This window comes from Lipotes vexillifer, unplaced genomic scaffold (assembly GCF_000442215.2).
Source record: "Lipotes vexillifer unplaced genomic scaffold, Lipotes_vexillifer_v1.1 scaffold1457, whole genome shotgun sequence".
Classification (NCBI taxonomy): domain Eukaryota; kingdom Metazoa; phylum Chordata; class Mammalia; order Artiodactyla; family Lipotidae; genus Lipotes; species Lipotes vexillifer.
The window spans coordinates 137,000-164,751 of NW_006784622.1; the positions used below are offsets into that span (position 1 = coordinate 137,000).

At 40.1% G+C, this 27,752-nt stretch overlaps 1 protein-coding gene and 1 pseudogene across 5 annotated transcripts in view; both read right to left on the bottom strand.

Annotated features, from left to right (window-relative positions):
• Window positions 1-299: 299 nt before the first annotated feature.
• LOC103080951 (uncharacterized) lies at window positions 300-2,021 on the bottom strand (annotated as a pseudogene).
• A 1,859-nt stretch (window positions 2,022-3,880) lies between these two features.
• Window positions 3,881-27,752, bottom strand: part of DLG2 (discs large MAGUK scaffold protein 2) — a 1,040,068-nt gene continuing 1,016,196 nt past the window's right edge. Inside the window, exons 17-23 of one of the 5 annotated variants that reach the window (XM_007456975.1) lie at window positions 26,281-26,322; window positions 18,906-18,956; window positions 17,650-17,751; window positions 13,635-13,807; window positions 11,445-11,554; window positions 6,475-6,566; window positions 4,427-4,737 (exon numbers count right to left, since the gene is read on the bottom strand). In XM_007456975.1, the coding sequence (XP_007457037.1) occupies window positions 4,631-4,737; window positions 6,475-6,566; window positions 11,445-11,554; window positions 13,635-13,807; window positions 17,650-17,751; window positions 18,906-18,956; window positions 26,281-26,322 (677 nt within the window). In that variant the 3' untranslated portion in view covers window positions 4,427-4,630. Of the gene's footprint in view, window positions 4,738-6,445; window positions 6,567-11,444; window positions 11,555-13,634; window positions 13,808-17,649; window positions 17,752-18,905; window positions 18,957-26,280; window positions 26,323-27,752 lie in introns of those variants that run through there. The other 4 variants (XM_007456974.1, XM_007456973.1, XM_007456971.1 and 1 more) reach the window with 4 other exon arrangements.

Consider the following 27,752-nt stretch of genomic DNA (forward strand, 5'->3'; position numbering starts at 1 on the left):
TTATAATCGTGTGTGCTTTATTTTTTACACAAATGGAATGGAAGTGTCGAATATTTACACTTAACAGGAGTGTAAGCTGTGCAGTGTCTCTGTAAACTCCAGCCCAGGCAAGGAGTATATTTCCCTCCCTCCCATCCGGCACTACAGCTCAATGGAGAAGCATCCTGTCAGAGAGCAGCACAAAACTGTCATATCAAAAGGATCTCACGCATACAGCCTGGTGCACTCAGAAGTTAAGACACATTTAGTAAACACAGATTCAAAAAGGAGAGAAGAAAAGTTTGCCATCTCATTGGGAGTCAACCTTGTCGTTTGGTTGTCTGTCCTCCTGAGTTGCCAGGGAGCTTCTGTATTCTATCTTTTAGATGATCTTTGTCTAAATCATTCACCTGTCTGAGTTTATCCTCAGCTGCTACAAGAAACTGCACAGCTGTACAAGAAATGATTTCCGAAGCACAGTTTTCAGTGAGGAAGGATATTTACAGACTAAAGTGTGTGTGTGGGTTTCCATCCACATTCATTTGTACCCAATGTAGTATGTGTATACATGATAGACATACCACATATACCATACGTACAGAGAAGTAAAATGTATATCCACAGAATTCTGTAGGGAGTCCTCTTTCAAATCAGTTGTCATGGGAGGTACTCCACATACTCTAAGGGAAATGTCCCCTTTTGTCCTCTTTAGGAGAGACAGATTACTATGATAAACTTAGGAACTAGCCTGAGTCTTTGACTTAAATATTTTTGTAGGAATTTAGGCAGGACCAAGACAGGAAAAAAGAGATGTAATTTCACCAGCAAGTCCATTCAATCTCACCAGAGCAATCACCAGCTGAAAAGCAGAGGGAGCTTCACATGAAAATAGGAAAAAGAAAGCTTATGAATGGAGAAAAAGTCTCTCTCCAAACCAAGGTGATGGCATGGCTTCCATGAGAAGGAAGAGGTTTGGTGTCAGAATAATTGTTGGGGCCAGAGTCTGCCTTTATTGAAAGGAAGTGTCCTCAGAGCCGTGGGATGGTGCTGGGAGCGGGCTCACCTTGGACCAGACTTCAGGCAGAGGCACCCAGGTGCCGGCAGGGCCCAGAGCACGTGCATCATCACTGCCAGGGCAGCGGTGCAGGCTGGCTCAGTGAGGTGTGATGGAGCTGGCTCCAGTGCAGGACCTCATTCAGGCTCAGCTTCGCCTTCTGGGCTGCCTGGGTGAGACGGTGACCCAAAGAATTTGTGTCGTTAGTCCAGTGTATGGACTTGCTGTCTGAATCAGCCATGAGCCCTTTTAGGACGGAAATACTAAGGAGTGGGTTATGGGAGAGATGATGAGAGATGTGAGAAGAGAAAGGACAGGAAAGATGGAGAAAGAGGAAGAGGAAGGGGAGAGACTGAGACTAAAGGAGAGATAGACAAAGAGACTGAGGAATCAAAGGGGAGGGAGAAAGGAAGGAATGCAGGAGAAAGCCAACAACTCAGAGAAGACGGGAAGGAAGGATAAAAGGAGAGGTACACAAAAGAGAGCTGGAATGAGACAGAACTAGAAGGGGAAGAGCAGAGGGAAAGAATGAGGAGAAAAAAGAGGCAAGAGCCATAGGAGTGGGGAGCTTTTCCCTGGCTCGGAGTCCTGAAGGGCTGGCAGTAGGATCTAAGACAGCTCACAGGCACCTGAGTGCAGGCTTCGTAAAGATTGGCGCACTCAACAGAGCCAACCCGAAAGCTTGGAGCTGGGAGAAAAAGCCTGCAAGGAAGTGGCCAACAAATCCTGTGCGAGGAGAGCGAAAAAACAAATGCCCCTGCAATTAGCTGACAAATGGGATTTTGATTTTGGTAAAGCTGAGACCCCCGTGGTGCTACACATTGTACCAGAGCATGAAAAATAGCACCAGTGAGACGATCTGGCACTTTTCCGAAAGGGCCCAGCATGTGAAGGTGACGTTGCGCCCCCAGCAAGCCTTCAGATTGGAGAGAGCTCTCGACAAAGTTTGCAGTGTTAGCACCAGTCTGGCCCCAGGCTCCAAGTGCATTTGCACCAGTTGTAATCTGGGTAACTTTCATGCCATTTCCACACAAGTCGTCAGATTTGCTGCAAAACACACTGGTTCACTGGAGCCGTAGAGACCTCAACATTGGGAAGCGCAAGACAACACAACAAATGGAGGTGTAAATTCTACAGGAAAAGACCCTCTCACCAATTGGCTTGGTGATTCTTCAAGCAAATATATATGTATATATATATTTATATAAATCTACATAAAAAATCAGTGCAAATGCCAATTCTAATCAGAAGCATCTACACTAGGAAAATAAATAATTATATTACTACAAAACCAGGGGTTGGTGGTTCAATTTGATTGTACTCAGCCACAGCAATACTTAATATTAAATGGAAAGCACATCACATGACCCGTGGAAACATCTATTCATTAATGACAGTCCTTTAAATAAATGGTTGCATGCTTAGTTGAGAAACCAAAGAAGTTATCATGGTGGCCTAAAAGTAGAGCTGGGATCAGGAATGGCATTCTGGTGGCAGAAAACTTCTGGGAGTAAGATTGATGAAAGCAGGCCTTGACCTGAAACTGGCGAATTGCAGACATGGACACATTTTTGACATTTTGAGCACTCCAAGGAAGTCTTGGGAAATTTAACTTTCATCAGAGGGAAAAATGCACTGCTAGCCCTTCCATTGGTAAAGGTAGCCTCAAGACTATAGGTAGATGCATGATTTTGCATTTTTGTGTTTGTTTTGGTGACTGCAGCCAGGCAGACAGTGGTATTTTAGTGTAAGATGAATAATGCTTGCTTTTGGAAAGAGACCCTCATTCTGAGCTCTGATGTTCTTACTGTGAAGAAGCCCCATCACTGCTGATGGCTGTCTCTTGCTCTCCCATCGCAGCCTGCATGCTGGTTTGCTGCACAGTGTGGCAGAATCCCTGCCAGGTCTGATGTACCCCAGAGATAAGGCGATGGGGCTTAGTTTGGGCATGTATACAACCCAGAGTTGAGTAGTTATTGAGATCACTGAAAAGTCTCTCTCTAAACGCCCTGGGCACAAGCAATGCTGATGTCACCAATGGCTCTAAAGTGGGATATAGGCTTCGGGAGGTTTCTTTTTGTAAATCATCATTATTATAATTGCTGAAAAATAAACCTGGTCCAGGTGCATCCCCCAAGAAAGGCAGTTCAGTTGGTTGAGCTCAAAGTCATTAATGGTCTTTCCTGATGGTTCTATCTCTTTGTCCGGTACACAGAAACAAAAGTCTGCACCCCTCACGCCCCCTCAACCAGATGCTTCCCTTCTCTCTCTCTTCCTCAGAGAAATAGTGCATTTTGGGGCAGATCTCTCCATGGCTCTATACCTTCTCTGGCTATTACAAAACCCTCAGTTACTTGTGAAACAGACAAAAAAAAAAGTCCTAATTATTCATGATGGCCAAAATACTAAATGATCCTTTAAGAACTGAATGTAAGTTAACTAGGAACAACATTATTCAACTATTTGCACGGCAGGCCCAGGTTGTTTAACAAGAGAAAAGCAAAAGCAAAAACTTCCCTTTACATCATTTGCATGAGTTTGTCTCTGAAAGCCATCAGCTTAAAAAAATGCAGTAACCAAATGTCCTCCAAAAATATTCATGAAGGTAACTCATTAAGGGATGTGCTCCATGGGAGTGTATCACTAATGTGGAAGGGAGATCATGGGAGGTAAGTGAGGGAGAAGTCTTTGTCAGGCTTCAGAAGGAACTCAGATGCTCTCAATGGATCATTGGCAACAAAAGGGAGAGTGCAGCTTTCTGTTCTTGAATTGGATCATCTGCAGATAGTGCATACATTTAGTCTTTCAATTAATTAATCTTTACAAAATATTTCACAAAACTTCTTTAACCTATAGAAATTCATTTCTATACATTTAATATATTTTTATTATATAAATTATTCTCATCTTTAGTGCCTTCTTTAAGTTTATAAATGGCAAAATAGACGATAAACAATCATAAAGCTAACCCCAGGTGGAATCCCCTCCTCTCAGTGAGGTCAGTCCTCCACACACTCGCAAATTTTATGAAATGCTTGTCTTTGCAGATGCCAGGAAAAGAAACTACACACTTATCCTTCCCTGATATTATGCCGTCTCCAAAGGGACTCCTTTCTTTTTTTTCCTTCGTTCTTTCTTTTGCTTGTTAAGAAATCAAAGGAGGTGCATAGTTATAAAATTCGAAGTGTACCAATTACAGATGTGGGTAATGGGAAGGTTGGTGAAGTTCAAGTGCTGGCAACTTTTCTTTAAAGCAAAAAACACAGGGAGCTCAGCAGCTAAATCAGCTCTGGACATCTGCTGGGTGAGGAGGCTGCCCATCTCTTGGGCACAAAGCCCGTCAGAGGTTCGTCCCTACCCCTGGCACTCTGAGCAAACCAAAGCCTTCCCGCGTACTGCAATGTCTTTTCTGTCCCGCCCTTTGGCCCCTCCTTCTCCTTCATGGCTTCACACAGTTTGTGTTGTACATTCATAAGAATTCACATTGACTGCAAAAACATAAATGCAACAGAAACATAAAAGCCTCCAAGTAGTGTATTATATATATTTTGTTCTTCTAAATGCTCTTCTGTCATTGTTGGAGGTGCAGTGGCTAATTTATAACTTCTCCTTTGAGGGAATCCAGATGAAAGGCCCAGATTGCTCTTCAATAACAAGCTTGCATTGGTTATAGATATCTTCTAAGGTGTCACCTTGGACAATAGCTAGAACAAAAGCAAACACACTGGAGTTAGGAATCACTCGCTGGCTGGTGAAGAACCACCATCAATCACGCAGCAAAAGCTCAACTAGTGACAGACAAACTCATCAGGAAGCTGAATATTACTTTTTATTAGTAAGAAAAAGCAGAAATTCACTCAAGCAAAGTCACAACAATGATTTAAAAAAATCCTTACAAGGCATGTCCTAGATTGGTATTAAATGCACCATGGTCTTCCTACTTTCTACATGTCACTCTGTAGTTCTGCATAATGAATCATTCATTTATTTAAATTTTATGGGTGTGTACTCTGGGCCAGGCACTGAGCTAGGCACTGATCAATTTTCAGATTGAGAGCTCCCTGTTATCAAAGAAAGCCAGACTTATATACTCCGTACTGTACTTATTTTGTAAGGGGCAGAAATTCAAATATTTTAGACACAGAGGAAATGATAAAGATTTTAGAAGAAACTTTAGTTAATCTCCTCAACCCCCAAAACCTTTAAAAGAAAACCCCATTCATTCTCCAAGTAATCTGGTAAATTGAAATTTTACCTTACAGGGCTGTTTGTAGTGAGAATACCTTATGGGCAACTACTTGTAAAAAGCATAAAAATAGGAGGAAACAAACAAACTGTGTATTACCTAAAACACCAAGTCACTTACAGTAGATTTAAATACATTTTATTATCTCCTTTGAACAGCAGCTACCTTGTAGATAGATATTCCAAACACATCAGTCCTATCCATATGACACTAGGGCTTAAAAATAAATTGTGACTGAAACATGGTTTAGATCTGCAAAAACAATCCTCAGAATGTATTGATTATGATATTTTACTCCTGAATATGAACCACTGGTCAAAATGTACATTGTTTTGATTTAAAAGGACATCTTGGATGTTCTTTTAGGATGAAACATAACTCATATCTTTGTTATTAACCAAAATTTTACTTAAGATTTACCCAATTCAACATATTTGCAAACTGCTAAGCCCATGGCATTTTCATATTCTGAATGAGAGAAAAAAGAAAACACAGAACTTCACGCAAGGTAACTCAGGAGGAAAGTTCTTGTTTTTAAACCATCAGTGGTAAGGCAAATTCCATAAAGTTTGATTGCTCTTTGGATTTGATCAGTGTTTCATGAAAGCATGTTAAGGATAAAGAACACAGGACATGATACCCAGGACAAAATATCCCCCCAAATTCATGTTTCCAAGGAAATATTTAAAAAGAAAAAAAAAAGTTTTGCATTGAGACTTGACATGGAATTAATTGGAACACAGAAAGTGTTTCAACATTTTCTTCAAGTGCTGCTAATGGGGAGACAGACCCATAGGTCCCTGAAGCAAAGGACAGAGGCCCTGGGCTTGCTTCCCAAGAGTATCTGCTTTGGACGGTACACATTTTCAGCCTTAAAAGTTTCTTTTTCAAATTTTCTGATGATCTCAGGGACAGAAGCTGAATGAGGTATTAATGCTTAAAATCTCCTTAATAGCAGGAGATAGCTCAGTGGCATCTGCCACTCATGGTTTCGGGTAGGGGCAGTGGGAACCTGGAAGCTGAATCCAGAGAAGAAAGAAACCAGAGTTTTGGATCAAATGGAAGTAGAAGGAAATGAGGGGTTTTTAGCAGGAAGGTCTTAGGGCCCAGGTACACCAGGCCCAGAGTCCTCTCTATGCCAAATGTCAGACAATTTATCTCCTTTCTCACAGCACAAATGTAAATGAAGTTTTACCTGTAAAATATTCTCCAAATTCTTGTTCTAGCTTAATTGCACGGTCATAGGTTTTCTTGGCTTGTTCCTCTGTTAAACGCTTATTCATCTCCCTGGGAAAATGAGAGTTTGCTATTAGAACACAAAGGGAACATACCAAATCCTGAAAAACTACAATGCATGGCGAAAATGAGTCCTGCAGGAAGCCTAGTGTAATCTTAGCAGCAGCCTCCTATTCCTCTTTGCTGGAATACTTTCAGCCACAAAGACTCCCTCCCAGGGGGCTCACTCTCTCGGAGGGCAGTCTCTTGGTCCCACATGGGGCTGAAGCAGGATCTGTCCTGTCATGATTTCCAGTCACTGGTTCTGTCCTCTGCAGCCCCGCAGAGTAGGACTGAACTTCCTTCCTCCATGCCAGGCCCTTGGGTCTTTAAGTCAAGGGCTGATGTGTCCCTCGAGGCTTCCGCTCTTTCAGAAAAGACTGTCCTGCTTCCTTCATCTATTCTCTCATTGGATATAATTTCCAAATCCTAACATTCCTGGCCACCCTTCCTTAGACTTTGTTCTCATCTACCTCAACCTCTTTTAAACACGGGATGTAGAATTCAACGCAGTCTTCCAGGGTGGCCAGAGGGAGAAGAGGAGATGGAGAGAAGGGAAGACACATCACAGCCTTTCAGAGCTCATTATGTCTAAGAGAACAAGACTTGACTGTTCTCAGGTCCTGACGTCGCAGAAAGCTTTGATCTCTCGACTCTCCCATCCTCCCCAAGGGCTGCTGTTCATCTTCAATGTGGGCAGGAGACATGTGGAGTGGAGAGAGGGACAGTGCTTCCAACGAATTATAGAAAATGTGACAGGGCCCTCAGGCGTGTGTATCTTTCAGGCCCAAAAAGCATCCTGTAGCTTGCGCGGCTCAACTTCTGCAAACAGTGAGGCATGCCTATAGCAACAAGAGCCCTGAATTCCTGTTTTTATAATCAGTGGAATTTCAAGGAGCTGCTAAAGATGGCTTGAATTAAAGATACAGAGAGAATGGAACAATCAAAAGCGCTGGGACCAAAATATTTTCAAACAGACTCTAAGTAAGTCATATCAAATAGTGAGCCAGAGAGAGGAGCCTGGCAAGAAGGAATCTCCGATGCTTATTTTGTTTATTTTTGTTCGGATAGAAGAACGGGCTGTAAAGGAATTACGCTGGGCATTCTCTGTCCTTCCTTCTGTTAGTCTGTCAACCACTGGTGTATCATTAACTGTATGTTAGTGCTGCTTAATCAATCGTAAGATTATTTAAATCCAATCTAGTCTCAAGGACAAACTGAGGAGGGAGGAAAAGGGAGAATAACCTAATCTATTGATTCCCGACCAGTGTCAGCTTTATCCTCTCAAGTCCTCTAGGTGTTAACGTTTTTTGCCAACCAAACTGTACTTATTAAGTAAGAATTATTTTATCTTCCCACTTTTCTTAATCGAAGACTGACAATCATTGCCTCTGATCATCATAAGAATACCAGTGTGACTGCACTGATAAAAGTTCAGCTAAGAGCAAAGACAGTTTGGTTGGTCCATCGGGAGGCATCGCAGGTACAGGTAGGATTCTGAAGGCATTGCTGCCTTAGCATGTCACTTTAGGATGCCAGACATCTGGGTCTTGAGCATGTAGTCTCAGGTTAATTCCTTTTTCAGAGCAAGTAACTGAGGTCAGAACTAGTAAAGGGACTTGCCTAAAAGGTAAAAGAGTGAATTTGATGTAAGAACTCAAAGTTTTTTTTTTTTTTGAAACCAATTTTTAGTGAAATAGGCTTTCCAGTATACCAAGACTTTCTTTCAAAAGAGGCCCTTATTTAGAAAAACACTAAACAAAACTGAAGTCTGACGCTAACACAATTCTGGGCTCGATGTCGATGGCTGCAATATACAGAAGTGGGAGTTTCCTAGCCCTAGAAGCTTTGAGTGGCTGTCACTCTTGGGTGGCAGGAGATGCTGGGCTAAACCAAGGTATCTTCTCACAGAAAGAAAGTGTTTTGCTCCAGATGTCAAGAAATCATGTAGTTCTGGTTCTTCTTTGACTTCCCTGGCCCATACTGGTCTGTCTTCTCTGAATTCCCTCTGCATTTATTGTAGCAATACTGAATTTAGGATTTTATCCTCTAATACATGAACTTGCTCTGTCTCCCTGCCCAATCTGCTCGTTCTTTGAGGGCGGAGACCATGGCTTGTTCACTAGCATGTGGCATGGAGCTGAGTCAACACTTAACTTATTGAATAAATAAGTGAATGAAGAAATGAAACAGTGAATGACTGGAGAGCTAGACAAACATAATTATGATACAGTTGAAGACAGAAGTAAACACAGGCCATCATGGGAGCAAGAAGGTAAAAGTAGATTGGGGTGGAAGCGTGGGGAGCCACAGGAAAGCTTCTTATCGCCATGGGATGGGGGTGGGGAATAGAAGTCACATGGCGGGTACAATGTAAAAAAACACCTCTTTCATACACGCCCTTGACTTTGTGCTCCTCTGAAGAGTCAGCTATGTATGTGCTAATAAGTGCTGTGGTTTGATGTGGATGATGCACTTGAGAATAATGTGTGTGATGATGTATCAGTGCCTAAATGTGACAGCTGCCATGCTTTTGTTCCAGGTGACCTAGCCTTCACCCCTCCCTGCGGAATGGGCAATTCATGCCAGCTTTGCTCCTGAAGTAAAACCCTCAGAAAAAGAGTGAGCTAGAAAGTAAGCATCTAGCATTTCCTAATAAGATCACATTGGTTTGAATGTCACCGTTACGGCACTTCGCATATGGCTGCAGCAAATGATGTCAGAGTCACTATCTCATCGTGGAGTCCGGCCTTCAGCAGGTTTGATTATCCTTGATGATACATGGCCGTGACAGGGCCCTAAGGCAAAACTAAACAAGGCATCTCATAGTTGTGGAAAGCAGTAGACCTTCTCCTACTGAGCACCAGATGGGAACATCCCCCAGTGTTGCACTGAACCAAATGTGCAGCTGCGGTTTCTCCCTCAGGCCTCCCTTCCCAGGGAAGCCACTTATCTCATTGCATGTTTATGACGTGAAAACGTATTTTTCTATTTCTGAAACGGGCCTTTAAGATGCTGTTCCCAGGAGGTGGGGGCCATATTTCTATTCTTCTTATTAATGTTAGCAGTACTAATAATATTTACGAGGCCCTTCTCGGATTATAAATCACTTTTACTCAAGGAAATCTGCAGTTGCTTAATTCACTTTGCTCAATGCCCAACACAATAGCTTACATGAGGAGGAATTTAATATGTACCATTAGGGATAATACTATCAACAACCATTATTTTATCTTCAACACATATTTTTCCACAGTGCTAGCTGTGGGCTAAGCTCTTTATGATATAATTTAATACCTAAATTCATGGGGCAGAAGGTACTAAGAGTGACCTCCTGACTTTATTTTTTCATCCTGGTAAGAACCTTTGTCCGTCTTTTATTTATGGGAATCTATTCTGCTTTTAAGATATATCTGCCAATTTCCCTAGAGATCGACTATGTATTTAACTTAATTCTCTTAGACTGCAATTCCAGCTACTGTCACTTCTTCCTTCTAGAGAAGGTGCCGAATAATTGGTCGATATCCTCTACAAGTAACTGCTTTCTCCTCTGGGATGAATGATTTCATTTTCTTTGGTCTTTCCATAAACACTGTTTTCTAGTACTTTGTGGTTCACTTTTGAACCCTGCCAAATGCTCTAATGTCTTGAGGCCCAAATGGAGGCATATTTGGGCAAAGCTCTTACAATGGACGCACTGGTGTCATCTCTTGTGGCCTCTTGGAAATGGCACTGTTTACATGGTTTGTAGTGATAAAATAGTTTTATTCCTCTTACAATAAGGTTACTTGAAATCTTTTATAGTAATAATAGCTACCATTTAGTGAGTGCTTATCATATGCCAAAGACCATATGGAGAACTCTACATTCAAGATGCTGTTTAACCTTGACACTAGCTCTATGAGGTCTGCATCATCAATGTGCTTAGTTTAGAGGTGAGGAACTAAATCTTACAGATGTTAAGCAAATTGCCTGAGCTCACATAACTGAACAGTGGCAAAGGAAAGAATCAAACCTAGCCTGATTAATTTTCAAGTCCCTGCTCTTAGCCTTTTTGCTCTGCTACTTTTATGGCTACTGCAGCGTCACTTTTGTATGAGAGTGGTCTACAAAATAATGCCACCAATTTGTATCAAATTGGCACAAAAAATTTGTTACTTTACAGCCAGATCATGAATATCTGCCCATTTTGTTTACTGATTTTTGCAGGAAGATATTTTACACATTCGATTAAAGATATAAAGAACAAAAATATCCAAGTCATGCATTTTCCCCTTGTTTATAAATGTACACAGGTCTGGAGCTATTGGTTAAGCTTGTAGATGTTTTACTGCCAGGCCACTAAGAAAACGCCCTATTAAGGATAGCGGTCTACATAACATGAGGTTTTAATTAAGAAACATGAGAATTCTATGCTATAACAACGTGAAATGCCAATGGAAAGAGTCTAAAAATATTGTTTGCTCCCTCTATGAAAACCCACACATTTAAAAAATTTACTAGTGGAACTGCTCTCCAAAGTAAGAGATAATTTAAAGATGATTGCTTCCTATCATTTGGAAAGCAAAGCAAGATAAAACAAAAACAAACCAAACCAACCTACCTTCAAAACTGCATGACAAAATGAAAATATCACACACACAAAAACAACTTGTGAAATGAAAACAAAAATCAAGAAACATTAGTGAAGATATTTTAAGGAATTATTGACATTATGTCTTTAGTGGTTCAAAAGAACTTTCACCTATCATTAAAAAAGGGAATTCTTAAAAAAAAAAATCAACAATGGCAGTTCCCATTTGTAAGCATTTATGACAAAGAGCTGTTAACAATTTGCTCTGTCGTACAGAACAGGGGGCTAGATGAAGGCCGCCGCTGTCCTCCACTTACATCAGAGGTTCCAGAGACTTGGGTTTAATGAAGATGGCAATGGGATAGAGCTGGGCAACTTGTAACCGCTTGATAGCATTTCCTGATACGTCAAGTATACAGTGTTTGCCCTGGAAGAAAGAGAAGAAAAATATGGAGTTAATCCAGGAAGAATGATCATAATCAAACCAAAAGGAAAAAAATAAAGTAAGTATGTTTTAGAGGGAGGTAAAAGATACTGGATTTCAAATTTTGAAAAAGAATCACTGCAAAGCATAAACAAAAGTTGATATACAGGGTCATAACCAAATGTTTGCAATAATTTATATTTCTTACTCCTTTACTAAGCGTCTGTCACTGGGATAGATATTTTACTTGTGTTATCTCAGTTAACTTTATTTCCTTAAATAAATACCTGATGCTTTGCACAAGGAAGCTGTGTAGCCATATGTAATATGACTGAGTCCACCCTCATGAAACGCTCATAAACCATATCTGAAAACAACTGTCAAAAGGAAATTCCCAAATTGTCAAAGAAGAAATTCCCTACCTATGAGGTACATATTATCAACTGCATTTTACAGAAGAAAAGACTAAGGCTTAAAAATACTAACTTGCCCAAAGTCTCAAACCCAAGTCTTATGGGTTGAAATAAATAGATACCTTATTGTCTCACCCTGACCAACGTTAAATCTGGAAGAATGGTAATGTGAGTTTAGAACAATCCCATAAACATTTGCTGAGTGTTTATATGTATCCTGCCTTCGATATGCTCAGTCTAGTATAAAGCAAGGACAGACACAAAGAGTTACCTTAAATATTTTATCTTAAATGCTAAGAGATAGGCTTGCATAGTGTCTAAATATCTTGTTTCTTAACAAATAAAAACCCGATTACACTATAGCACACCTCATTTAACTTGCTTTCCACTGCAATGAGTGCTCAGAGCAAGGAGCTGCTTTATAAAGTATTTCTGGAAAAACAGACACATTTGCCTCACATCATATTCTGCCTCCTGGAGGGAAATGGCTTCATTACCCCAAGGCTAAAGAGCTTTACAAAAGAAGAGAAAAAGCATACTATGCAAATAGAAACAGTCCTAAATCAATAAAAGGGGATGAAAACTCATCCATAATATTCATGTAAAAATGAAGAGAGCCCGGTGAGTACTTGAGCTTTTATAGGAGAAACACACTAAGATGGCTCAAGCCTTTACTTACCACTTAAATAAATTCCAAGTTTGCTATCTGTGAAATGCAGCAGTTATATAAAATGTCTAAATGCAGTTTGCTTATTCACTGGCCAGAACAGTTCGAGATAACAAAGGTTGTGTCTATGAGAATAGATGCCATTATCCGGGAAGCTGCTTCGAAACAGTATGATATAGCTCAAAGAAGCCAACTTTCCAGAGAGAAGAAAGCAGACCCACCTTCTTACTGTATTCTCAGACAGACAGGAACATTTCTTGTTTAATCTTTTTAACCAATACTTTAAAAGGGGGGGGGGGAAGGTTGTGTCAAATCAAATCGATCCAACAAATATGATTGCCTCTTAACTCTTTTTTTTCTTCTATGAAATTGGTTCTCTGTGCTCATAGGAGATTAGGATCTTTCTTTAGGTAGATCTTAAATGTACACTGAAGTGCTTTCCTATCCTATTCTCTCTTGAACATTCTTCTCATTTCCACGCCCTTGAAATTATCAGGAGGGGAATCACAGCATCTACACCTCCTCTGAGTTAAAATATCTGACAGCAACAGGCCAGGCAGTCCCCCTCATCTATCTCCCCCTCTACCGTGAGGATCTTGAGTTTTCAGTGAGATAAAAAGTTAACTCCTGCTAACAACAAGAATTGAGGACACTGATCTAAACAACGAAGAGTGACAAAGTTTTTAAAGTAAATTCAATGTTGTGGCCAAAGATAAGTGAGTCAAGGACAAAGTGAATCTCCATAAACTTCAAGCTGTTAACTGCCTTTAGGTTTATAAGCTCCCTTTCCTCCTCTCCCCGCCAGGTCAGTCTTTATTGAGATTAGAATAAAGATTAATGATCTTGCTCTAAAGGGATTCTCTGCTTAGAGGTCTTAAAAGGAATATTTAATCAAAATTTACAACTGAAATCAGGAAAGAGTAATGACCAAAAAAAAAAAAAAATGCAGTTTGCCACTTGGGAAGCTTCTTCAGCGGAAACGTAAGATGATTGGGGAACATACCCTTTCTGCTACAAATCTCACAGACTGCACACTGGTTCCATACAAGTTGTCATTGTACTGGCCGGCTTCTATAAACTTGTGCTCTTGGATGTCTTTCTCCATTTGTTCTCTGGAAATGACAAAGTGATAGTCTCTGCCATCCACCTCGTAGTCACGCTTTGGCCTCGTAGTATCTTTATAAAACAAAAAAGATGAAAATAAGGTAACTTTATACTCATAAACTTCCTTTATACATATATTTTTACACCCTCAACATAGACATATAAAAATATGTAATATGAAGGACCATGACATAGTAGCAGGTCCCAGGCTTAGCCTCCCACTGTAAAGACTATAAAACTAGATAAAATATATGGAAATATATTTTCAGGCATCAGACAACAGGCAGTGCTGGGCTGTAATACTTAAGAACAACACGAAGGGACTCCGCATTTACTCCATTTTCATTTCCAAATGGAGAGTGTCTAGAGGTCATGTAGTGCTAGGAGACTCTGAAGGTCAGCCAGACTGTGCATTTGGTTGAGACGCCAGAAGGGCCGCATGTTATGAGGTTACTCTCGACTTACTCCAGACCCACCTTCACAAACCGTAAAACCAAGTCAAAACTGGAAGAAGCTGATTTGTCAGTAAATTATTACCTGCCAGAACAAAAACTTAGTATTCTATAAAGGAAGGTAACAAAATCCAGATGCCCAATAATGTAGCATCACTATATCTAGCACATGATAAAAGATTATGGGACAAGCAAAGAAGTAAAAAAATGTCTCATATTAAAAAATGGACATGCAGTATAAATATATTCGGGGATTTTAAAAGATGTAAGATGAGACGGTCACAGTTAAGGAGGGAGTAAAAGTCATCAACTCTAACCATAGTTAGAAACTTTTTGGTAAGAAGAGAAGGGAAAATAATTTAACATATAAAAAAAAAGTTAAGATAAATGTCACATGTTATCACTTATATAAGTGAAATCTAAGAAATACAACAAACTAGTGAATGTAACAAAAAAGAAGCAGACTCACAGATATAAAGAACAAACTAGTGGTTATGGGGGGGGAGGGGCAATATAGGGGTGAGGGGGGTGGGAGGTACAAACTACTGGGTGTTTTAAGATAGGCTCAAGGATGTATTGTACAACACTGGGAATATAGCCAATAATTTTGTAATAACTGTAAATGGAAAGTAATCTTTAAAAATTGTATTAAAAAAAAAGAATACAGGAGGGAGTAAGATACATTCTATACCTGCACTGCTCAGTGTGGTCACCAGCAGCCCCATTCAAGAGCACTTAAAATGGGGCTGGTCCATATGTGTAAAATACACACTGGATTTCCGAGACTTACTACCAAAAATTATGAAATACCTCAATAATTTTTATACTGATTACAATTGAAATGGTATTGTTCTGGATATATTGGGTTAAATATAATTTATCCTTAACATTAAAAAAATGTTAAAATATTTTTGATCTTTGACCCAGATATTCTTCCTAGAAATCCATCTTTAAAAATTATCAAAACTTTGAAAAAAAAAATTATCAAAACTCTGGATGAAGTTTTATCCTTGAAGATATTCACTACATTAATTTATAAATTTAAATAATTATAACATAATTATAATTGTATTTGAGTTATAATTCATAATACTGAAAAGTAGAAAAAACCCCAAATACCCATAAGTGAGAAAGTATTATGATATAATAATCATTTTAAATAGTTATAAAATTTTAAATGATATTAAGCAAAATAAATATATATATATCTAATATGTGCCCAATCATGGGAGAAAATGCATGAAAAGAAAGAATAGGTAGAAATCTATGAAAATATTAGCAGTGATGTTACCTCTGGGTACCTTGTGGGATTCTGTATTTTTATTTTAACTTTTTATCATTTTCCATGTTTTGTACAATGAACATGTATTGATTTTCATAAAATAGTGCTATTAATTAAAGAAAGAGAAAGAGAAGACTATGCAAGGTAGAGGGGAAGTAAAAATGGTGTTAAAGGGTTTTTTTTTTCTTTCAAAAGTGGAGGAACAAGCTGGGAGCTGTGACGAATGGCCTAGGGTTTGACCTGATCATTTCTATCTGGAGTCTCTCTCAGGGTATGTTCTGTGGCAAGGTCTCTTCCCAGAATCCTTGCTGGGAACAGTTTCATGAGATAGCACAGTCATCCTAGTTCCCTCCTGCCCATGTACTGCACACATGCAATTCTTGCTATTCTTCTGTATTCCGGGAGACATTTGCAGTCTTGAAATGTAAGAGACACTTCAGAGCATAAAGCTCAAAAACTGTAGAGTGAGAAAGAAATATCTGTTGAGATCAGATTTAAGAGCTCGATGATCTAATAAATTAAAATTCCCTGGTGGGTTTGTCTATGTACACAGAAGGCCTCTATGTATTTTTATGTGACACAGTGGGAGTAGAGATGGAAGTGGTGAGTGGGTGGGTGGCGAATGGGAGGAGGGAGAGCAGATAGACTCTTACAGGCATGTAGCCCTGAGTGTATCAGAGGGACCAGGAGACCTGACGATTGTCCATAATGACAAGAAAGCAGATTAAAGTTTGCAGTGGCCAGGGGGGTGGGTTAAAATTTTATAATCTTTCTTGTCTGCATCTTCCCAACTCCTGAGGCTGTGAAACACCTGGGAAAGGCTATTTTGTTTTGGAATGACACACGGCCCTAAGTCATCCTGAGGTGATTTTAATAGATGGCTTTGTTTCTGATCTCTTTTCTTGTAACTGAAGGTGATCATCATTTAGATCCATGAAACCTGTAACCTGCCTTCACTGATTGAGCTCACTTTGTTGTTACAAAAAAAACGTGCAGGTCCTCCAAGCATCACACAACCCAAACGATGTGTTTGCCTGAGCTGTTTTTCAGGAACTCAGAGTCAGCTGCGTCCAGTTCAACCTTGAGCTGGTTAAGACCACCGACCCTCCAACTGGGCAAGTGCCAATGTCCACTTGGTGACCTGACATCAGGAGGTCCCAAACTCCACCCTCAGAACATGCTAATGCCACGATTTTCTGAACATGCTTGCCATGAGGAAGCCTGTAGCTTACCTGCACCTGCACAGAATGACATTTACCTCACCTTTTTCTTATTTCCAATCACCCTTCCCCATGTTGCCCACACCTCAGACCGCCCTGCTCCTTCGTCCCACAAATACCCCGTTTCTCGCCTTCAAGGAGGCAGCGAGTCTGAGAGTCTGAGATTCGTTCTCCAGTCTCCTCACTTGGCTGCCTCGTGAATTAACCCTTTCTTTGTTGCAAACCTCGGCATCTCAGCAAACCTGTTTCGGTAACGTTATTCTATGGGAAAAGATGCTTCAGTGGCATTTCCATCAATCAATGAGAACATACCGATGCCTATCAATAATCCTATGCTATTTTATTTATTTAAAAGTATATTTTTAATTAATTAATTTATTTTTGGCTGCATCGGGTCTTAGCTGCAGCACGCGGGATCTTTCGTTGCAGTGCGTGGGCTCTTTGCTGTAGTGCGTGGGCTTCTCTCTAGTTGTGGCCTGCAGGTTTTTCTCTTCTCTGGTTGTAGCACGCAGGCTCCAGGGTGCGTGGGCTCTGTAGTTTGTGGCATGCGGGCTCTAGTTGAGGCACGCAGGCTTAGTTGCCCCGCAGCATGTGGGATCTTAGTTCCCTGACCAGGGATGGAACCCGCATCCCCTGCATTGTAAGGCGGATTCATTACCACTGGACCACCAGGGAGGTCCCTTTTTTTAAAACAAACAAACAAACAAACCTATGCTATTTTAAATGCTATGGGAGATACAAAGAAAGGATTCATCCTGCCCTCTAGGGGACCACATCATTTACTCACTAAATAGAGAACAACACATGGCAGCATAGATGAAATGTGTTCGGTGGGGAAAATTAAATGAGATGCCTGGAAAATAGGTAACTGATGGTATCTGAATCACTGGGGAGACTACTGGAGGAACAGAATTACATTTTATCATCTCAAAAGGAGACAAGCTTTGTTTAGATACTTACGAGGCACACAGGAGCCAAATTTGTCAGGGAATTCAGATATCAAGTCGTCATTGATCCGATCCTTCATGGGGCCCAGGATAATCACTGGCCGGGTATAGTTTACTGCAGAAATGGAAAGGAAGATGCAGATAAGGAGAAAGACCTGGAAACCACTGTGCTCTTAAGGCAAAACTGCCAAACACCAAGAACTGGTAAGGGTATTACTTCGGTGGATAAACTGCCCATACAGCCCTGCAGAGGGAAATTGATGTTTAACACTCAGTGTGTTGGCTGAGTCTACTTTCTGGAATTTATATACTTTCTGGAATGTTTAATACACAGTGTGTTGGCTGAGTCTACTTTCTGCAGGGAAAAACAACTGCAGTGTCTGTCAATGAAAAGAAACATTTAGAGAGGTTTTGCTTACTCTACAGTTATGCCTACACAATGTCAAAACAACTACTGAATTCAGTCAATTGAATGGGAGAAAAAGTAGCTATTTGACCACTGTTTAGGCAATGACTTTAAAAAGTAATCATCTGCAGTAATGACACCTTATGTTTTTTTTTTTGTGGTACGTGGGCCTCTCACTGTTGTGGCCTCTCCCGTTGCGGAGCACAGGTTCCGGACGTGCAGGCTCAGCGGCCATGGCTCACGGGCCCAGCCACTCCGCAGCATGTGGGATCTTCCTGGACCAGGGCACGAACCGGTGTCCCCTGCATCGGCAGGCGACTCTCAACCACTGCGCCACCAGGGAAGTCTACACCTTACGTTTTTATAATTTCTTTTCCTTAGCTCAAAATACTCTCCATACTCTGCTTGGATTTTCCCAATTCCTTTGTAATCATGGGGTTACAAGGAACTCTAAAGTTCATTTGGTACAATTCCTCCTCTGATGCCATTAGCCTCTGTATAAATTCCTCCCAGGCTTCGGAGCAGCCTAGAAGGTAGCTTATACCTTATGACAGGTCTGCTAAAAAGCCCTTCTTAATACTGAGTGGATGTCAATCTGCATGGAGATTTTATGCATCGATCCTGCAGGTGGGGCTCTTTATGATTTGGATGTGCTCTTTCCCATCTGGAGGGCAGTTCCATTCTCTTGGGAGCTGTCATTGCCCACATTCAGCAGGGAAGCTGTTTGCTTGGTCACAGGGCCAAAGAGAGAGCACGGTCTGGCCTGGGAACTGCTGACTATTAAGGAGTTTATTTTCCTTAGTCCTTCACTCTTTATTCTGTAATGGTGTCAATCAGGGGAACCAAAGTGCTGGGAAACTTACTTTCCTGTCTTGTGACAGGCTCATAAGAAAGAATGAAGTCTTCTTGTCCTCCTGAGAAGAGAAAAAAGGAAAATTACGGTGGACTAACAACGAATCACAAACCACAGCTACAAGTCCTGCTCTGCAACCCAGGAAACAGACCCACTTCAGGGTTAATTTCCCTGCTCTCTCCCTCCCTGAACTATTCCCCAAATCCCTTCACCCCCATAAAGCTGTTTAGCAGTATTACAGTGTCAGGTGATCGAAGGTCATAAGTCTAAGGAACAACCGGAGGCTGGCCGTCTAAGAGACCGCCTTCCGTCTGACACTGAGAAACGCAGCACTATGGCCTCATACCCAGCATTCCTCCTTAAAAGGAACCCACTGAGTTCAAGCAGAGGGGCCTTCCAATAGTTTACTGCTACATTACCAGAATTTCTGGACCTTTTATTTCATCTTCCGTTTTATTTCCCAAAGAAGAACGTTCAAAAGCAAATGTCTGCTTGTTTCATTTACGAGACAAAAACTTCAGCAGCACACACTACAGGGCTCGGAGGATTTTACTCTGTTAATTCATCAAGAAAATGCTGGGTCAATTAAGAAGATAAAAAAATTGAGGAGGACCCTGTATCACTGGTTCTAATTGCTGCTAAATCTAGCCTTGAAACTTTGAAAAGAGAAGTAAGGAAGACAATGTAGCATAAGGGTCGGCCCCCTCCAGTGTCATTTGCTATAAGCCTTCTGATTCACGATGAGCCTCAAGTCAACACATAACCATGAAAAGTAAATTGGTTTCAGGCAATTATGTTTTTTAATCATCTATTTTGCCCAGTTGATGAACTAGGCACGAGATGAGTCTGATTCAGCTGCAAACCCCGAAGGCTCTATTCTTTTATTTGCATAGGCCCAGGACCAACTATCTTTTGGTGCGGAAATTGTTCAGGGCTGTTGAAAAGGGCTTTTTGTATGCTTTTCTATAGAGGAGGAGTATAATATGAGGTACTGTTTCCTGAAACCAAAGGGCAATGAGTCTCATTGCTTTATCTCCTCAGAGCCCCTGAAACACGTTCACAGTCTCTCAAAGCCATGTGCTGCTCCTTCAGAAGTCACAGCCTCGGGTGAGTTAATGTCATAAAAGGAGTTAGTATTACAGACAGTTTTGATAATGACAACTGATTTTGGGAAATTAAACGATATATGGGTAAAGCTATGAATTACAGCTGGGGTGGGGTGTGGGGGGAAGTGAGGGTGTCTTACTTTTTCAAGTGTGAGAACTGGCCCCAGGCCTACGTCACGTCTTACCTCACCCCTCAAGCAGGGCGCACTCTCAGAATGGCACTGCTAGGCCACTTCCTAAAGTCACGGAGAACAGGCATTGGTGCTTCTTCTAAGTGGAACCTACCCATGGCTGCTCCAAAAGTGTTCAGGGGACCTTCCCACATCAGGGCAGGGGTTTGGTATGTGAGGAATCAGATTCATGATTTTTTTTTTTATTCAGGAAAAAGTGATTTCCTTTAAAAAAAATGAAATGACTAAAATTTACAGAGGCTGGGCCAAAAAATAATAAAGGTGACTGATTGCTAAGCTCTAGTTATCTAAAGGCTGAGATATGCAGAGGTCATAGGAATTCAGAGGATAAGTGTAAAAATGGTTGGGGAAAAAAGCATAGCTTTAGAGACAGAAGCATGGTAGACTAACACTGCAATGATAGACTAACGTCCAGAGAAATCTCCATGGAACTATTAATATGTGGTAGGAGAATCCTGACCATGGGATAGATAACAGAGGTTTTAAATATCAGGTGATACTTATGCCTCTGCACCAGACTGGGAACCCCATACCACAGTCACCACTGTGTCCCCAGTACTTAACATAAAGAAAGACGACAATGAATTTGCATTCTGATTCTAGTGGTAGGGGACAGGATGAGAAAAGAAGCCAAAGACAGGTTCTACTTTGTGTTCCTGTCTATACACTTTCATTTTGGGAAGTGTGGTTTTCTCTAAATAAATATAACACCTCGTGTTCCCATGGGAATCTCTTTAAAATGGCCTTGCAAATCATTCTGATGGGACATTCTAAAGGCAAACCTTAAATAAAATATTTGGTGTCAGTAACTACAATGTGTGATTCAGAAAACTAGGCCAAAGCAACATAGCTTTGACTGACTTTGTTAGAACAGAGTTCTGTAGTTCTTCATTTATCCACTGCTTTTTGGTTTACTTCTAACCTACAGAAAGCACTGGTTCTTGTTCAGAGCAGTAAGACTGGCAGACAGCAGTGACAGCATCCCTTATGTCAAGGCCCATCCCAATTCTGAAGACCCTGTGACAATCAGGCACTATGTAAGGAAGCCTACAGGGATGCTACGGCAGCTGGTATTACATAACAACTGTGAACTCAGCACCTGAAACCAATTTTCACTTTCATGTTCAAGAATGAAAAGCCCTAGGGGTAGTGGGAGGGAGATTACTAGGGGGAGAAATAAAAAAGCCACAGCAGTGAAAGAAAGATAATTCTTCATGTCTGCATAGCACTTTACATGCTATAAAAGGCTTTCACAGCCATTGCTTCCTATTTTTCACAGCCATTTCTTTTGAGGTAGGTGCTCTGATGATCTCCACCTTACAGATGAAGAAGCTGAGGCTCAGAGACGGGGCCTGTTTCCTCAGTTAGTAAGTAGTAGAGTCAACATTCAAAACTACACCTTTTTTGACTCCTTGTTCAGTATATGGCACTGTCTCAAAAAGGCCAGAGATGTAGAATTCTCTGTGGAGGCTGGGATATAGGGGCAGAACTTATAAATGAACAAATGGTGGGTGGCAGAGAAAGGAGCTGAACCTGGGTCAGAGTCACTGACAGGGCATAAAGTGCTCCATCTGCAAACGCCAACTCTTTTTTTTTTTAAATGCTGCTGTGTCATCTCCATAGAATAGTCATCCTTAGTAGTTTTTCTATCTTTTGCTCAGGAGGTGTCGGCACTCAGAAATAACAGCCAACACAAGGGTACGAACAATTACTTGGTCTTGTTTTGGCAACTGCATGGCTGGAAAGGGGAGAGCGGCACAGTACTGGGGGTGGACGCCTGTGGCTGGCAGAGACTTGGCAGACACCGTTGTAACCATCTCCACGAACACCATCTTTAAACTGGAAGCAAGTCACAGTAAGAGGGATTTGGAGTAAGACCCAAATATGCCCTCATGATAAGGAAAAACAAGTTGTTCTTTTTTAGAACTTTTTCAAAACTAGAAAAGAGAGAGGAGGGAAGTGAAGACCAGTGGCAGGATATTAAATGTTCTAAATTTAGTGTTTAGTGTCTGCACTGGATAAATTATGAAGAATTAACTGGGTTCCTAGAGCCACAGAATGTTAGTGCTAAGAAAGGGTTTGGAGTTCATGTGGTTTACAGACGGAAAGTCTGTAGCACATGATGATGTCACTCCCCTTTCCGAACGCTCGACATGCATCACAAATCGATCATTGCCCGAATTACTGCTGAGCCTCACTTGGCCTCAATACTTTTCAATACAATTCTTCAGGCAGCTACTACCAGCTGGTCAAAGGGCAATCTTGATTAAAATCTGTTTCTTATATCTCTGTTCTAATCCAAGCTAGTCATTTTACATAGGAGAGAACTGAGGTTCAAAAACGGTCAGGGATTTCTTCAAGGTCACATGGTGAATCAGTGATTCAGTGTCTTCAAAGGATCTTCAGAAGATCTGTTACTATACCCAGTGCCCTTAAAATCAGGCTTATTACATAGTTAATGCTATATAAATATTGCTGCTTGTATTAACTTGATAGGTCGTATGAAATGGTTGAAATGTACTAGATAAAACATGAAGAGGCTTGGATTACAAACTATAGGGAAGAGTGAAAATGTGTAAGTTTCAGAATTAAACTATCCTGACTTGGCCTTGCAGTGCCATCATATTAGTGAGGTGTTAGCTCTTTGGAACTTCAGCTTCCTCATCTGTAAAACGGGGTATTAATACAAGGTATATCTCATAATTTTGTTGCAGAAATCAAATGAGCTAATAATAGATGTAATAAAATTGCTTTGTAAGGACTAAAGAACTAGAGGAAATATAAGGGCAAAACTTGAGACGAGTGGAGAAAGGAGAATACGGGCACTGATTCCAGAGGGAAAGTCTGGGGTCTCCTCATTTCAGTATCTCAATTTCACTCAGATCATTTCTTCAAGATCCTTGTTTTGAAAATCCTACTTAACTGATGAGCACCAATGCGTTAGGAGGATAATCACCAGCTCCCCCATACCCATACTGACATAAAGAGCTTCACTGGGCTTTACGGAAGGCAGGTCTTCAGCTTGTAGAGATTTGCAAGGTTTGAGATGGCATCTTGCATAATTAGACAATGTGCATTGTAACTAACTGCATTTTAGCTGGTGCTCAATATACTTGGGCTTCGGAAAAAATAATTATTCTATAATTCTTGAGATGGTGCAGCAAAGGTCTGAGCTACTTATTAGAAACTGAGGTTAGTGTAAATTCATGTGTATGTGTGTGTATCTCAGAAAATATATGAGGCTTTCAAGTAAGGTTGGCACAATCTGTAACTCCAGAATGCAGTGTGAATGGTGCCCTCTGGAGCTGTGAAACACACGGGCCTGGGCTCTTCTTTCTAACCACTGACTATTTTTTTAGCCATTTTGTCCCTGAGTGGACATGGAATGGTTCTAAGAGTAAAAAATAACACCTGAACATTAGTAAAAAGAGGTCTTTTTTGTATTTGTCTATACTGCTATCCACAAAACATAGAAGTTAGTCATAATTACAGCAAAAGCCAGGAGGAATTCAGTAGAAAAATCCAGCCTCGTTTGATTTCAAAATGGCACTTTCACGAAACCGTGTCTGTCCCAGGCCTCTCTGTCTTTTGTCATGTCACCGCCCTTTCTGGAAAGTTTCTTCTTCAACTTACTGAGCTGGCAAGTGCCTCATCTTTCCAAAGCTCAGCTCAAAGGCCCCTTCTTCTTTGAAATCATCTCTGAAGCCCCACTATTCTTGGGCCAGACTTTTATTCTAGAAACAGTCACACTTTGTGCTTTTTTAATGTATTGACCTCTCTCTCTCTCTCTCTCCCTATACGTGTGTTGAGTTCCAGAGTTCATTGGGATTCATATTGGGTCTCAAGGTGCCTATGAGAGAGCATGACATAGAGCAGATGATGAATGAACTAAAGAATATTCCTCTGTAATTCCTGATATTTCTATCCTGGAGAAAGAAATATCCTTTTTTCCCCTCTAAGTTATGACAAAGGCTCTTCTTACTTCTGTTCATTTGTAAAGGAAACAATTTAAATGGCTAACCTTCTGTACCCTCAGATGAGACCCAAGCCAATACAGATTATTAGACTCCACATTTTCTCTAGTGATATCCTAGAGTCCAGTTCCAACTCTCTTCTCATAGATAATTCAAGCTGTTTCCAAGTGTTTCCTTTATTCACTCAATAAACATTTATGTGTACTTACTATTTGAGGGTGAAAAGAATTATTGATTTCATCTTGGAGCATTGCAATCAAAAGCCTGTCAAACAGCTGAAAGCCCTGGTGCAATTTTTATAACTTAATGGTTCTGGGAAGAACATTCCCATCTCTGAAGGAGAAGAGAGGGGCTTCTGAAATACTCTAAAAAAAGATTTCTGAAGGAAAAGGTAGTTCCTATATACTTTCCACAAAAGGGACTGAAAGAACAAGATCTGATGTTTTCCCTTTCTCTACCTGTATCTACAGGATGCAAGCACAACACTTAAAAATTGAAAACTGATGCCAAAGAAATTAGGGCCAAGGGTCTCCATGAAACCCAACAAATAAGTTATATTTTCCTTATACTACACTGAGGGTACTTCAGGCGCAGGGAAGATAATCTTTGGCCACTTCTTAACCAGCCAGGTTTCCTTGTTTTAAAACCAAATGAAGAGATGGGGGAAGGCAAATATTTTCCCAACTTGGGATAATCATAAAAGTATAAAAGTAGGAAGAATGTACAAATGTTAAAGATCACGTTAAGAACAAGAATGCTTTCATTCCTTTCATCAGCAGGACTTATTCTGTTGAGGAAGGAAATGAGGGGGTTCTAATATTATTTGGTTGATCAAAGGCATCTCATTACACCTCTTCTTCATTTCGTTCTGTGGTGTGTTTCATCTTCCTCCTCCATCTGTCATCTTTCCTCTTTTGTGCTTTTTTTTCTATTTTTCTACCAATCTGGTTATCCAAAGCCTTTCTCAAGATCCAGATTGAATTTGTCACACTTCAAGAACACTATCTGACATTCCACCTCAAAAAAGGCATGGTCTTGTAAATTACCATGCTGTAATGGAAAAATACAAAAATAAAAGCGATTCTATTCTTGTTTTCAGTTAACACAAGCAAAAAGACAAAAAACAAAAACAAAACAAAAAAACCCCCAAAACAGAAACCTCCAACCAATTTCTATCTTGGTAGCTGAGGGTCATATGTATTGGGCCTGCAATTTTCTAATATCCTCAGCAATTGCTTTTTGAGTAACCCATTTCACTAAGGCGTATAAATAAATATTACAGAAATTGTAAGGATCCCAGTAATAACATGTACCTATTTTTAGTCACCAAAAACCTGTAAGTGGCAAGAAACCACAAGAACAGATAAAAAGGATGTGCTTGGCATTTGGTGAATATTTTTATATCACTAAGCAAATGGCTTGAGGTGACCAAACAAACACCAGAAATAAGTTTTAAATAGTTACCTACCTTTTCAGTTAAGCTTTCTGATCCAAGATTTGTTCACTTTTAAACAAAATGTGAGCTCCTTCAACATTAGAGGATGAAACTTTTTCATCTCTTCCCAACCATCAAAATTTAAAGTTAGATATAACATAGTATCTACCTCAAAATATTAATCAAGGAGAGAAGAGATATATAAGGTTCATGCTCCATTTAAAAGGAACCCTGTAATTTATCAGGATTTCTCTTGTAAAGGGGAGCCAGGAACAGAAAGGAAAGGCAAAATGAGAAGGAAAATAAAACCATGACAACTTTTCAACCTTCCTGCAGGGAGTTTAAATTATTTTGGAGGGCAGAATGTCAGAATCCACCAAGCTGAACTTTACCCCCACCTTCTCTAGGAAAATTGCATCATCAGGCCCCAGCCAACTGAGGTTGGAGTCATTTATTAGCAAGACTGCTACCTCTCGCACAAATCACGAGTCCACCCGCCGCCCTAGTGTCTTTGGTATCTTTCCACATCAGATGATGATTTCATTTCAAGCCATTTGCTTTGGATGAGGATGATAAAGGGCAGCAATTGAAAAACAACGACAGCAAAAATCTGAAATGCACACCACAGGCAAAGGGGCAACTGCAAAGAAAAGAATCACAAACCAAAGCAATAACTTACGGTAGCTACTTTCGCTATCGCTGGCATTAGAAGAAACATGTTCTGCAAGAACAGCACAGCAAATTAAAGAGATACCAAGCATTGGAGAGCAGCCAGAACTTAAAGGAATACCATGCAAGGCTACTAGAAATGTGAGCGAAAGGCAAATAAGAGGCCGTAGAGGAGACGCATTAAGAAAACTCAGATAAGATGAAGATGAAAACTTTATCTCTATTTTCCAGGAAGCTACTACTTGATTGCTGTATCTTCTTTGTTAGCAAACAGTAAACTATGTTTAATTATAAAAAATGCATAATGTCCATCTAAGCACTTTCCTTTTTATGAATACTTTGACCCATTCATGTTGCTCTGATTTTCCAGATTCTTGTTACAAAGGTCAATGTCTCTCAATTGGATGTTCTTGACTATAAATTCAAGAGATTCTGGTATGCAGGGACTGTTTTCTTGCAGGCTTTTTGTTGCTCTATTTTGCCTTTAGGTATTTTGCAGGAATATTGCATTTCAAATTGCCAATTGACCCCTGGAATCCCTTGAATTTTATTTCTATTTAAATACTTCCTAAACTAATTCACAAGATGAAAGGGATTGCTGAAGAACTTTCCTGCTTCAGTGAGTGTGTAGGAAATCTTGGAGGAAGAAATGAGTCACTGAAAAATGTTTTATGAGTCAGTTCAATATTTCCTTGTTTTTATTTTAAGATTCTTGCTTGGATAGCTGTTAGGTTCTGGAGGAGTGGAACAGGTAGAAGATAAACGGTCTGATACTAAGCACAGGTTCTGGCACGAAGTATGTTTTTAATTCATGTTGAATGACTGCACAAGTATACGGTGATATTTCGAACCTTTTTTTTCATAAAAACACAGTTTAACTAGCATAACAGGGACGTATTGGTTATGTGCCAGAATTAGGGCTTTATTTCCAAAATCACTTCCTTTCATCTGTACTATTTACTAAGCTATAGAAGATAAATTCATCAACTTACTAACTTCTTTGTATATCAGGCTAATTGAATGAAGAATATGTGACTATTTGATTTCTGAAGCTCATTAGCTTAAATTCAGATTTTTAAAAAGTGACAACTGTTGTACATCTTTAGAAAAAAGGAAAAGAATATAGAACATTATTCTCTAACAGTTAAAAAAAGTGCTTTAAAATGTATTTGCTATTATAGATTCTTGGATGGATTAGTTTTCATTTTTTAGCTTTATTAAGATATAACTGACAAATAAAATTGTAATATATTTTAAAGTGTACTGTGTGATGATGTGATACATGTGAACATTGTGAAAGGACTCCCACAATCGTGTTAGTTAACACATCCTAGATGGATTAATTTCAGAGCATGAAAATAATGAAAATCAAAGCATGGGTTAAATTCACCTGAATCATTTCTCTTTGTGTGGGTGTTTGACCAGAACTGCATTATTAATTTAGGTACATACGTTACAAGTGCAAAGAGGCACTAGGGAAAG